Genomic DNA, 13869 nt, shown 5'->3' on the forward strand with positions numbered 1-13869 from the left:
TTAGTAAAAAATTTGTATTATTGTATTATGTTTCCCAACAATTACTATGTTTCCCAAGAATTACTTTGAGATTTTTTTCTAGAAAATTATAGGAATTACCAAATAAAACAAACTATGTGATGAATGTCTCCATTTTGAATGAATAGTTTTCGTTGACATTCCATTATCTGTTTTTGTTTTTAGAAAATCTAACACCCAGTTCTAAATCAAGGAGAACATCTTATCTAATATTAAACCTAATGGTGGCACCTTGTCTACCAGGGACAGTGTGAGGTAATGAACAAACTTTTGCAGACTCCTCACCTTGTGTAACGTCATCTCTCTCTAGACTTTGTGAATCGTCTTCTATTCAGTCTTATTTACTGCTTAGACAGTTTCCACGATTCCTGATTTTCCCAACATTATCATTCAAAGATTTTTTTTTTTTTTTTTTTACTTATAAATGTTCTCATGGTATGTACCCTTGGGGTTATATTTTTCTAATGTTGATGTATGTCCATGATTCAGTGCTGATATATTGACACTGCTCTGATGATTAAAAAATGAAAATATATCCAAAGCAGATGACATTGTGGTTGAAATGTACAGCTGTGAATACATCTGCTTGAATAAATTTAGAAAAATGATTGGTTTTCTTTTCCCTCAGGCATTACTCTGTTACCAGGCATCCATCAGACATGTCAAAATGGCTAGTACATTTTCAAAAACTTTTAAAAGTCTGCCTTAAGAGATATTCTCATATAAAATGATTTATAGTCAAGTTTAAAGTATTAAATTTTCTTGCTTGACAGATATTTGGAAAGAAAAAAAACTAGTAGTTTCCTGTTATAAAGTAAGCTAATAGGAGATATTTTTGGAGATAAAATATATTTTAAGTGTATACAGATATAGTACCATCTGGAAAAGAGAGACATTAGGGTCTCATTCTTTTTTTTTTTTTTTTTTTTTTTTTTTTTTTGAGATGGAGTTTCCCTGTTGTTGCCCAGGCTGGAAGGCAATGGTGTGACCTTGGCTCACTGCAACCTCTGCCTCCTGGGTTCAAGTGGTTCTCCTGCCTCAGCCTCTCGAGTAGCTGGGATTACAGGCATGCGCCACCATACTCGGCTAATTTTGTATTTTTATTCGAGATGGAGTTTCTTTGTGTTGATCAGGCTGGTCTCTAACTCCTGACCGCAGGTGATCCGCCCACCTCAGCCTCCAAAAGTGCTGGGATTACAGGCATGAGCAATGGTGCCCAGTCAAGGGTATCATTCTTATGAAGTGTTATTGTCCTTTCTTTCTTAGGAATTTTAGGTAGGTATATACTCTCAGACACAACATAGATATTGAGGAGATATTAGATCAAAATTTCAAGGTGAAGCTGATATAAGAAAAAACCTTGAATTTATTGGACTATAGTTTCTGTTTTATAGAAAACAAGGATCAAATGCTCACATCTCTAGTTCCAGTGCTTTGGGAGGCTGAGGTGGGAGGCTCACTGGAGCCCAGGATTTTGAGGCTGCAGTGAGCTACAATCATGCCGCTACACTCTAGCGTGGGTGACAGAGGGAGGCCTTGTTTAAAATAGAAAAGAAAAAGCAAAAAGAAAATCAGATTGCAAAGTGGCATCCAGATGAGGACACAGCATGCATGACATCCTAAAAGATCTTGCTCCTAAGGACAGACACAATGAGCTTACCCAATAGGAAAATTTGTGGCTAAAAATGGAATTTTCCCACACATTCAAATTAACATAATATTCATGATAATTGGGATTAACATGCAAGCACAAGATATTTTTGTCAGTCTGAAAAAGTAAATCCTCCCAAGCTAAAAAAACTCTCTGATGAAAGAAAAATCGAAAAATAAAATGCAGCAACTTTTAATGTATTTTTGAAATTTATTTTTTATTCTGAATTATACAGAATCAAAACTCCACACAAGCATTGTTTATAAGATCCACTAATGTTATATTATTATTATTATTTTTGAGACGGAGTCTCGCCCCATCCCCCAGATTGGATTGCAGTGGTGCGATCTCAGCTCACTGCAACTTCCGCCTTCTGGGTTCAAGCGATTCTCCTGCCTCAGTCTCCTGAGTAGCCGGGATTATAGGCATGCACCACCACGCCTGGCTACTTTTTGTATTTTTAGTAGAGACAGGGTTTCATCATGTTGGGCAGGTTGGTCTTGAACTCCTAACCTCAAGTTCTCTATCTGCCTCGGTCTCCCAAAATGTTATATTTTTATAACTTCTTTGCTTTTTTAAAATAACTGATATGCTTACATAACAGCTTTCTTTAAATCTGAGTTAAGAAAATTTGTCAGTACATCATTGTTTTATTTTTCCTGACTATAATTACTTAGTTGTAAAGACAATTACAACAATTAATACTTGACAGAACTTTGATGCTTGATACCTGAATATTGAGTAGCATCCAATTAAAATATCAGTGTGGTTTTCATGCACCAAAGAAAATATTTTATTCAGGTTCCCAAAACAAACCTGAGGAGTTACGTTGGGTTTGAATTCAATAAAAAAGCCAAGTTAAAATATGAAAAGAAATAGTTTTCATTTGGTGGGAGCTGAAATCAAAGTATGCATTTGTATACATTCTACTCAATCATCTGTCTCATGGCATTTTCCAAATTTTTGTTTATTTGTTTTAGAATAGGATCTTGCTCTGTCACCCAGGCTGGAGTGTAGTGGCATGATCTCAATCAACTCACTGCAACCTCCTGGGTGCAATCGATTCTTCTGCCTCAGCCTCCCAACTAGCTGGGACTACAGGTGCGCATCACCAAGCCTGGCTAATTTCTTTTGTAATTTTTTGTAGAGATGGGGTTTCACCATGTTGCCCAGGCTGGTGTCTAACTCCTGAGCTCAAAGCAATCTGCCGGTCTAGGCCTCCCAAAATGTTGTAATTACAGACATGAGCTATGGTGCCCAGCCCCAGCCCCAAATTTTTAAGGGTCTACCAGACCAAACCCTTCTCTGCCTTCACTGCATTTGGTTTGCTTTTCCCCTTCCTTTTATCTTGCTTTGCCTTTGGTTAATCCATATTGGGTACTGTCCATTCTGGTCTAGAAGTCTTTTTGTTTCTCTTAATCTCAGTTTCCATTTTCATTTCATCGTTTTCATCTTTTATCTGACATTGTATTTTCTTTCTTTCTTTCTTTTCTCCTCTCTCTTTCTTTCTTTCTTTTTTGAGACAGGATCACTCAGGCTGGAGTGCAGTGGCGCCATCATTGTTCACTGCAGCCTTGAACTCCTGGGCTCAGGTGATCCTCCTTCTTCAGACTTCTGGTAACTGGGACTACAGGAGCGCACCACCACACCCCGTTAATTCTCTTAACTTTTTGTAGAGACAGGGTCTTGCCATGTTGCCCAGGCTGGTCTCCAACTCCCAGCCTCAAGAAATCCTCCAACCTTGGCCTCCTAAACTGCTGGGATTACGGGCCTGAACCACTGCACCCAGCCCATGTCAATGTTTGGGCACCATCACAGTTGCTATCTTGAACGTCTTTCGTTAAGACATCACTGTCTACTTGGAGAATATTTTTAAGCCTGCTAAGCTCCTCTGGGACATTCTTTTTTCTCTTTTCAGGCTGCGTCTTTTTTCTCCACTCACTCTGTATGCTTTTAGCCATGTTTTACCTGAGAAACTCACAAACACACATGCCACAAGATCTTTTAATTTATTTTTATATAATTTTTTATTTTTTTAGAGACAAAATTTTTGCTCTGTCACCCAGGCTGGAGTGCAGTGGCACGATCATACCTCAATGCGCCGTCAAAGTCCTGGACTCAAGTGATCCTCGTACCTCAGCCTCTCAAGTAACTAGGGCTACAGGTGCATGCTACCTTGCCCAACTAATTTTTCATTTTTTTGTACAGGTGGAGCCTTGCTAAGTTGTCCAGGCTGGTCTTGAATTCTTGGTTTCAAGTGATCTCCTGCTTCAGGCTCCCAAAGTGCTGGGATTACAGACATGAGCCACTGTGCCTCATCCAGTAACTTTTAGGTTATCTGGAAACTACAGTGCTTAAAGTACTGTGCATCTAGAATGATTCCAATTATTGAAGTTAAAAAGGCAAACAAATTGTCTGCGATAGCAGTGATTGAGTGTTTGGGAAAGAGATGGTTGACATTAGATGGGGAGGACCTACCAGGCATTTCTCCCTTGTTGCAAGTAGTAACAACAATTTAGAAAAAGATAGAGGGGGTTGGAGTGGGGAGGGGAAGGATACATTATGGTTTCACAAATGATGAGTAATTTGCTTAAGCAGACAGGAAGCCCAAGGCATCTTTCAGAAAAAGTTCTAGGAAAAGAAGAGTAGAATTTTAAAATTTAGGTGCATAAAAATTTAATTAATTTGAAAACATTGTACTGAACACATTCCCTAATTACAATACTGAGATATTAATGAGCAAGTAAGTGAATGAATTTATTCATTCAACAATTATTGATTGAATGTTGACTCTGGCGCTGTGATGGGCACAAGCCTGGCAACAATGAATTATAGAGTTGTTTGACAAATATTTAATCTCAAAGATTATCCAGGTTGCAGTTGTCACATAAGGCCTTGAAAGACCAATTTTCAGTACAATAGAAAAGAATGGGAAATTGCAAAACTGTGGTCATCACAATTTAGCCATAGCAATAACTCTTCGTTGGTGTGAATTTATACGCAGAAACAAAACATCTGAAATTTTACTCCAGACAACATCAGGTATTGATGAGTTTAGTGATGAATAAATTGAAGATTTGATGAATGAATTGAGGCCTTCTTGAGCTCTCATCCCGTTTTGCTTACTTTGTCATGTTTACTGTTTTCCTGAACAATCAAATCCAATTTGGTGTTATCAGGAAAGCATGATACTTCTCTGGTATGTGATGAAGACAGAAGATGACAAATCTTTGCACTGTCCTGTGGTTAGGAACTTTTTTCTTTTTCTTTGTTACTTGCTTTTTTATTTTGAGACAATGTCTTGCTCTGTCCCACAGGCTGGTGTGCAGTGGTGGGATCATGGCTCACTGCACCTCAGGCTCAAGCAAGCCACCTGCCTCAGCCTCCCGAGTAGCTAATTTTTTTAAATTTTTGATATTTTTTGTAGAGATAGGGGTCTCATTATATTACCCAGTCTGGTCTTGAACTCCTGAGCTCAAATGATCCTCCTACCCCAGTCTCTCAAAGTGTTGGTGTGAGTCACTGCGCCTGTCTGATTAGGATCTTAAAGTACACACCCAGATTCAAGTCAAGTTTCCAACTTGTTACTGAGAAGAGATTTTAGCCAGATGAAAGTCTATTGAAATCAACAAAGGTATAAGAAATGTCCTCTGCTTGAAATATTTACCTAGTAAATTTAAAAAGTCTTTTGAGGCCAGGCGAGGTGGCTGGCTCATACCTGTAATCCCAGCACTTTGGGAGGCTGAGGTGGGTGGATCATGAGGTCAGGAGATTGAGACCATCCTGGCTAACACAGTGAAACCCTGTCTCTACTAAAAATACAAAAAAAAAAAAAAAATTAGCTGGGCGTGGTGGCAGCCACCTGTAGTCCCAGCTACCCGAGAGGCTGAGGCAGGAGAACGGTGTGAACCCGGGAGGTGGAGCTTGCAGTGAGCCGAGATCATGCCACTGCACTCCAGCCTGAGCCACAGAACAAGACTACGTTTAAAAAATAAATAAATAAATAAATAAATAAATAAAGTCTTTTGAATATAATTATAAATTCCCGAATTTTTATTTATGTATGTATTACATTTAAAAATTTTATTTTATGGAGAGACAGGGTCTTCCTATGTTGTCCAGTTCAGTCTCAAACTCCTGGGCTCAAGTGATCTTCTTGCCTCAGCCTCCCAAAGTGTTGGGTTTACTGGTGTGAGCCATCATGCTAGGACTGAATTTTTATTTACGATAAATCACAGTCATTATTCTTTTTGACGATCAAATTATCACACATTTGGCTATAGACTCCTTTGTTTTGAGTCTTTCCCGTTGACCTTTGAGTACAGTTTTATGTATTCCCTATATTTTCCTTGCTCCAGACCTGGAATCAGCCATTTTTCTAAAGAACTCTGATTATGGCTGTGTGTGGTGGCTCACACCTGTAATTCTAGCATTTTGGGAGGCCGAGGTGTGCAGATTGCTTGAGTCAAGGAGTTTGAGACCAGTCTGGGCAACATGACAAAACCCTCTCTCTATTTAAAAAAAAAAAAATTCATTAAAAAACAAAAAGAACCGTGATTACTTAGGATGGAGAATGGTATTTGGAAACCAATATCTCATTACCACTGGGGATGATTGCTTCTAGGCACTTACAGAGATCAGAAGAACTAGAACACACAGCAGATTTTTTTTTTTTAAGGAAATAAGCAAACTGATTCTAAACTTTATATGAAACTGCAGAGGACCTAGATAACCAAAATAATCTTGAACAAAGATAATATACATTACCTGAAATCAAGACTTTCAATAAAGCTTAAGACAGAGGGGTAATGGTCTAGGGTTAAGCAACTGTATCAATGAAACAGAACCCCTGGGAATCCAGAAGTAGATACATACACAGTTGATTGATAACTGATCAATGCTCCAAGTTAATTCAATATGGGAAAGAAAGTCTTTTTATAGGCCAGGCGCAGTGACTCACGCCTATAATCCTAGCACTTCGGGAGACTGAGGTGGGCAGATCATGAGGTCAGGAGATTGAGACCATCCTGGCTAACACAGTGAAACTCCATCTCTACTAAAAATACAAAAATTAGCTGGGCATGGTGATGGGCACCTGTAGTCCCAGCTACTCGGGAGGCTGAGGCAGGAGAATGGTGTGAACCCAGGAGGCGGAGCTTGCAGTGAGCCGAGATCGCGCCACTGCACTCCAGCCTGGGCAACGGAGGAAGACACCATCTCAAAAAAAAAAAAAAAAGAAAGTCTTTTTATAAATATTGTTGGACAACTGCATATCTGCTTTTTTCTTTCTTTCTTTCTTTCTTTTTTTTTTTTTTTTTTGATATGAAGTATCACTCTGTGGACCAGGTTGGAGTGCAGTGGCGTGTTCTCGGCTCACTGCAACCTCTGCCTCCCAGTTCAAGCAATCCAGCCTCAGCCTTCCAAGTAGCTGGGATTACAGGTGCGTGCCACCACGCCTGGCTAATTTTTGTATTTTCCGTAGAGACGGGGTTTCACCATGTTGGCCAGGCTGATCTCGAACTCCTGACCTCAAGAGATCCATCTGCCTCGACCTCCCAAAGTGCTGGGGTTACAGGCATGGGCCACTGCATCCAGCCAATATCTGTATAGAAAAGAATGTATGCCTTCTTTTTATTCATTCATTTCATTCATGTATGACCTTGACACGTGTTTTTTGTTTTTTGTTTTTGTTTTTAGATGGAGTCTCGCTTCATTGCCAGACTAGAGTGCAGTGGTGCCATCTTGGCTCACTGCAACCTCTGACTTCCTGGTTCAAATGATTCTCCTGCCTCAGCCTCCCCAGTAGCTGGGATTACAGGCATGCACCACCATACCCAGCTAATTTTTGTATTTGTAGTAGAGACAGGGTTTCACCATGTTGCCCAGCATAGTCTCAATCTCCTGACATCATGATCCACCTACCTTGGCCTCCGAAAGTGCTGGGATTACAGGTGTGAACCACCATGCCCGGCCAACACGTGTGTATTTTCAAATTGTGAGTTCAAATAGATATTTGAAGTAAAATCTAGTATTACAGAGTTTTCACATTTTCTTTGATGTGATATTTTTGTATCTCCTTTCTCTTACTCTGAAAATCTTGGTTCTTAATAGTAATTATTAATTCTTTGCAGGTCTTTTTGCCCTTAGAATATGTCCCTCCAAGGAGGCACAATCAGAATACTGTTTTCAAAAATCTCTTGAGATAATTATTTTCTCTATATAGTTATGCTACTAATAACATATGGTTGAGTTTATTTTTTCATTTATTTTTGATTTTCAGGTTTGTCTTTTTCTATTTTAATTTTTGAATATGTAAAACATTTATATGGTTCAAAAGTGAAAAAAATATATAAAAAGGTATACTCAGAGAGGACCCTGTTTTATTCCTTTCCACCTCATCCTCCATCCCACTTAGGTAGGAATTAATGTTAGCTTTTTATTTATCCTTCCAGTGTTTCTTTTTGAAAAAAATAGTTTTAATATTCTGCTCCTTTTATATTTAACAATGTACCTGGAAAATTGTGTCAAATCAGTACACAGGAAATTTTCTCATTATTTTTAAACAGCTGCATAGTACTCCATAGTGCTACACTGTGTGGATGAACTGGATTAAATTAGCCACTTATAGAAGTATGTGTATATAAACACCTTATTAGACAATCACAGGGTTCTCTCTGGTATCTGGTAGCTCTTGTTTTCTAGGATGGCTGCAACAGATTACCAAAAATTGGGTGACTTAAAAACAACAGAAATTTATTTTCTCACAGTTCTGGAATCCTGAAGTCTGAAATTAAGGTGTTGGGCTTCCTCTGGAAGACTCCAGGGGGGAATCCTTTCGTGCCTCTTCCAGTTTCTCTGGGCTATAAGGGTCTTTTTGTTTGTGGCTCCATAACTTCAATCTCTACCTTGGCCTTCATGTGGCCTTCTCCTTTGTTTCTATGTTTTCACTTCTTTTGTTTCTTACAAGGACATTTGTCATTGGGTTTAGGGTCTACCCAGATAACCGAGGATCTTATTATATCTGCAAAGATCCTTTTACCAATTAAAGTCTCAGTCACAGTTTTCAGGGATTAGGACATAGACATATCTTTTGTGGGGGAAGGGTGGGCACTGTTCAGCCTACTACATTGGCTATTATAAATAGTACTGAAAGGAATACGCTTCCACGCATGGTTTTATATTTATTTCTCCATAGAGTTATGCTACCAATTACATATATTGTTAGGTTTATTTTTTCTGTTTATTTTTTATTTTCAGGCTTGTCTTTTTCTGTTTCAATTTTTGAATATGTAAAACATTTATATGACTCAAAGTGAAAAAAATATAAAAAGGTATACTCAGAGAGGACACTGAGTCCTTTCCACCTCATCCTCCATCCCACTTAGGTAGGCATTAATGTTAGGGTTTTTTAAAAAATCCTTCCAGTGTTATATATTATAATATCTGCAGGGTAGATTCTTAGAAGTCAAAATTCTGGCTGGGTGTGGTGGTTCACACTTGTAATCCCAGCATTTTGGGAGGCTGAGGCCCGTGGATCACTTGAGGTCAGGCGTTCAAGAACAGCCTGGCCAACATGGTGAAACCCTGTCTCTACTAAAAGTACAAAAATTAGCCAGGCATGGTGGCGCGTGCCTGCAATCCCAGCTACTCAGGAGGCTGAGGCAGGAGAATCGCTTGAACCTGGGGGGGAGAAGTTGCAGAGAGCTAAAATCACACCACTGCACTCCAGCCTGGGGGACAGAGCAAGACTGTCAAAAGGAAAAGGAAAAAAAAAAAAAAAACCTTGGGAGGCCAAAGCCCACGGATCACCTGAGGTCAGGTGTTCAAGACCAGCCTGGCCAATATGACAAAACCCCGTCTCCACTAAAAATACAAAAAAATTAGCCAGCTGTGTTTGTGCATGCCTGGTAATCCCAGTTACTTGGGAGACTGAGGCAGGAGAATTGCTTGAACCTGGTGAGATAGCGCCACTGCACTCCAGTCTGGGTGACAGAGCCAGACTTCATCTCTGAAAAAAAAAAAAAGAAATTGAAATTCTGGGTCAAAAGACAAATATTTATTTTTGCCAAATTTCCTTCCACAGGAGTTGTAGCATCTAACATTTCTACCAGTTATGTTTTCTATAGCTTTACCACCAGACCAGAGTGTGTTATCACACCTTGTCTCTGTGGAGGTTTTTTGTTTGCTTGTTTGCTTTTTCTAATTCAAATGGTATTTCAGAGCAGTTTTAATTTGCATTGCAAGTTTTAAACTTTTGATCTCATTGTTCTTATTTGCTGATTACCGTAGGACATTTATTCAACAACACTTAATGTCTGCATAACACTTGGCACTCTATAACTCCAGGGATAAAGAATTCAGTACAAAGCAAGTGAAGCCCTCAAAGGGTTCACAGCCCAGCAGGAATGAATTTAGAAAGAACAACAGAAAATAAGAAGAGCCATATGGTACGTGCATGTGGGTGAAAAAGTACCAAGATAATAATACTATATATTTCTTCCTTTTTAAGAGAAGATTTGGAGTTCTACATTTTCATTACTGGGTAAAGGCTAGATATGATGGGTGAGATGAATCTATATGCACAGATGCCTGTTTCTGGCATTACCAAGCTTGACAGTATCACATGTTCACTGTACACTGTCATTTATTCCCATAGGTATCTAATCGCTCAGCCTCCTCAACTGGATTGGAAGCATTGGAGGTCAGGAAGGTGTGCACCTTATACATCTTTTATCTCCAAGGTTTAGAATCATGCCTCACACATTGGAGGTGCTGAATAAATGTTTGATGATGATGGCAGCTTGCTTTGCAATAAAAGAAAAAAAAAGGAGTTTCCTAAGACAAGCATATCTATTTTTTCAGTCAATGTAAGGAAAGGTACCTTCTCCTAAAGGAATTGGGCAATGAACATTGTGATTTACTATGTGTAATCAGATACAAGCTCAACTGCTGTAACAAAGATTCTCAAAATGCCTTGACTTAAGATAAGACATTATTTTGCTCTCTTGTAGCACTTTTGGAGGTTTGTGGTCCTGATGTGTGTTGTCATCTGGGAACTCAGGCTGGTAGGGCCGCTCTGCCATCATCTTGAACATGGGGCTTTCATCTCTGGGTCTGAGAGTGATCCATGCTATTGGGTTTATCAGTAGCCTGTTCTTTTTTATTGCTGAATGTGTCCATACAAAGGAATATTACATGAGTCTAAAAATAGAGAGATGCTCTAAAACTGTGAGTTTTTTTTTTCTTTTTGCCTGCCTGGTTGAAATATGTAGGACTACTTTAGCTTTTTATTGTATTTCATTTAATGAACTTTTATTGAGTGACCCTACAGGCCAAATACTGTGCTCAGGGATGGAGATACAAAGGTCTGTAAATCTTTGTCTCTTCCCTCAAGTTATAGTTCAGCTAGAGGAGAAAAAGACAGTTGTGTTGTCCCAATTTGGATGGAAACCACGTGATTCTACCTTAAGTACTTGCTGAAAAAGCTGAAAGGATGTCAAAACTTGCGGGATCCGGATGCCACTATACAATCCTACAATGTAAGAAATCTCCTGACCATCTTCCAGCTCAAAGTCTTGCCCCAGGGAATAGGCGCCTGGCTTTAAAAAGTATACAGGCCTGAGTCACATCCCTCAGGTTCTATTTCTGGTTCTGCTACTGGATCGCCATGTGGCTTGCACAACACAGATAACCACACCCTTCCTACAAACAGGCAAGAATCCCAAGGAGCCCTCTGAGCGAGCGACCTCCATACCCCAAGTGAGGTTAGGTTCCAGGAACCAAGGGGCCGGCTGAACTCCTCACCGGGGCACGCTCTTCCTTAGTGCCAAAGCCACTCATCTTAGTGTGAAATTAGAGCTGCGATTTTGGCACTGTCAGAGGGGCTTCGACTCGTTCCCTGGTGGGAATCCAGAAGCTAAACCTAAAAATAGTTTGCACTTGAAAAGCCTTGACACTTTTCTCACTGAGATTTGTGTGTGTATGTGTGTGTGCGCGGTTCACGTTGCACTAGAGGAAAATAGAATGGGCGCGCAGGAGATAGAGTGACGCTACGGACGATCTAGGCTGCCGGGGCAGAAGGCGGGCAGAGGCCGCCCTGAGCTTCGGCGACTCTGGAAAGGAGGTCACAGCGCGTCGCCCGCTGGAGAACTTCATTTCCCAGGAGCACTTGCGGCCCGCGGCAGGGCGGGGCGACGTGCCCAATGCCAGTCCATTGACTCCCATCGTGCTGAAGGCCGCCAGCCTGATTGGAGGACTGTCTCGCGGTGCATCTCGGGATTTGTAGTACAACGTGTGCGTGAAAGCAGCTCGTTTGTGATTCGAGGCGCCTCTTCGGCACTCTGAGCGCGTCCCCTCTAAGTAAGTTTTGGCGCGGACGGGCTAGTGTCCCGCGAGGAGAGTTTGGGCTGTGTGCGCGTACGTAGCGCCCAAGGGGCCGACCGGCACCTCCCGCGGGGCGGGGCCTTCGGTTCCGCGTCGACACCGCCTTCCTGCCCCGCCCCTCGCCGTGACCGGCCCGCCCCTCCTTCCTGGAGCCACAGCTGAGGCAGCGGCGGTGGCGGCAGCGGCGGCAGCAGCCGGCCTGGGGGCGGCGAGTGGCCCGCGCGACACGCGCCGGCCTCGACCCTATGCTTTGATTCGCGTGGCGCAGGCGCCTACTGCCCCGCCGGCGGGGCCCGGGCTTCCTGCCGCGGGATGTTCTCCCGAAGGAGCCACGGGGATGTGAAGAAGTCCACCCAGAAGGTGCTGGACCCGAAGAAGGACGTGCTGACCCGCCTGAAGCACCTGCGGGCGCTGCTGGGTGAGGCGCGCGCCGGGCGCGGGGGTCGGGGCACCGGGGTAGGGGCACCTGCTGGGAGGGCGCCCTTCTGGGCAGGGGTCGGTGGCTGGGAGGCTGGGGAGGGGGATAGGTGGGCGTCCGACCCCCTTCCCTGGATCTGGGCTTGGACCCCCGGGGCTTTGTTTCCGGAAAGCCGCAGCCTGGCCCTCGGGCACTGCTCCAGTCGCCCTCGAGTTAAACTTAGCCCAGATTCTCGCTGGGCGCCTGCGCTCCCGGAGAACCTGGAGGCCGGGCGCAGAGGTACCTGTCCCCTCTCCTCCCAGCAAGTGAACTGGATCCCAAGTGGTCATCACGCGCACACATTGAACTGTCACCTCCCCCTTTCATTTTTAAAATTTTATTTTTGAGTCTGAGACTCTAAGTAGACCGAGACCCCAAGTGAACCCAGCACAGACCTAATTGGGCTCTCGTCTCTGTCATCCTCCTTTTAAATTTTATTTTTACTTTTGAGTGTGAGACCCCAAATAGACTGAGATTCCAAGTGATCCCAGCTCAGATTTATCATCTGTTTTCCCATGCTGCTTTTTAAATTTAATTTTTATTTTGGGTTTGGCTGCTTCAGTTTCTTTGTGTCCTTGGAGTGAAGGGGCCTTCTCTTCCTGCTTGGAGAGAGGGGTGGTTTTTTTGGGTTTAGGGAGGCTGCTTCTCCTTTATTACCGGCGTGACAGTGATGGTGTCTGCCACCTTCTGGTTTATGGCCTGCCGGGTGGAAGTTCTGAGGAGCTCAGGTGGGCTTGGAGTTGACCTGTGATGAAGCTCACCCCTGTGGGTGTGAGGTGTCCACAAGGCTTCCTGTCACCTGCTGCATGTGATCTGTAGCTGGTTCGCCTAGGCTATGTTTTGTTTTCTGTATTTTTTGCCTCCTAAGTCTTTTCTTTAGGATGAAAACACCTTTGCTGTCTATAGATACACTTGCCTGTGTTTTTGGTGGCGAAGGAAAGAACGCCTTATGTTTCTTCTAGGTGTCTTTTAGTCCTAAAATTCACAAAAATTGCCTAGTGCTAATGTGTCTGTCACTTGAAAGAATATTGCATAAAATGATTTAACATGTGAGGATTTTAAATAAAGATCTTGTTCATGAGATCAGAAGTTGCTGATTATTTCTATTTATATTCTACCTCTGAGGGGGAAAAGAACCCAAGCCAAACCAAACCACACCTGATTTGGCCAAGTGAAGTTATTCACAGTCTCACATTCCTTGAGGTTACACTGACTTGTTCAGTTTGAAATGAAATGTAAATTAGTTACTGTTACAGGGATTCGTTTTCAAGACTTTTGAGAGTGAAGTGTGGTGTTCTTGATAAACTGAATTTTCTACTTCCTGTAGATACCATGCACTCACAGGTTGCACAATACACAG

General features: G+C 42.0%; 1 protein-coding gene and 1 long non-coding RNA gene across 8 annotated transcripts in view; both read left to right on the forward strand.

Annotated features, from left to right (window-relative positions):
- Positions 1-206: 206 nt before the first annotated feature.
- Positions 207-10733, forward strand: LOC117068244. The gene is made up of 3 exons (XR_004431041.1): positions 207-273; positions 9959-10116; positions 10326-10733. It is a non-coding gene; the product is annotated as an uncharacterized LOC117068244 (long non-coding RNA).
- A 1443-nt stretch (positions 10734-12176) lies between these two features.
- The window catches only part of RALGAPA2 (Ral GTPase activating protein catalytic subunit alpha 2), a 325653-nt gene continuing 323960 nt past the window's right edge, over positions 12177-13869 (forward strand). For 4 of the 7 annotated variants that reach the window (XR_004431099.1, XM_033185462.1, XM_033185460.1 and 1 more), the window contains exon 1: positions 12178-12470. Coding sequence is in view for 6 of the 7 variants with exons in the window: in XM_033185462.1 (XP_033041353.1) it covers positions 12365-12470 (106 nt within the window). In the remaining variant the exon portion in view is untranslated. Of the gene's footprint in view, positions 12471-13869 lie in introns of all 7 variants that reach the window. The other 3 variants (XM_033185465.1, XM_033185461.1, XM_033185464.1) reach the window with 3 other exon arrangements.

Source organism: Trachypithecus francoisi, unplaced genomic scaffold (assembly GCF_009764315.1).
Source record: "Trachypithecus francoisi isolate TF-2019V2 unplaced genomic scaffold, Tfra_2.0 Lachesis_group21, whole genome shotgun sequence".
NCBI lineage: Eukaryota > Metazoa > Chordata > Mammalia > Primates > Cercopithecidae > Trachypithecus > Trachypithecus francoisi.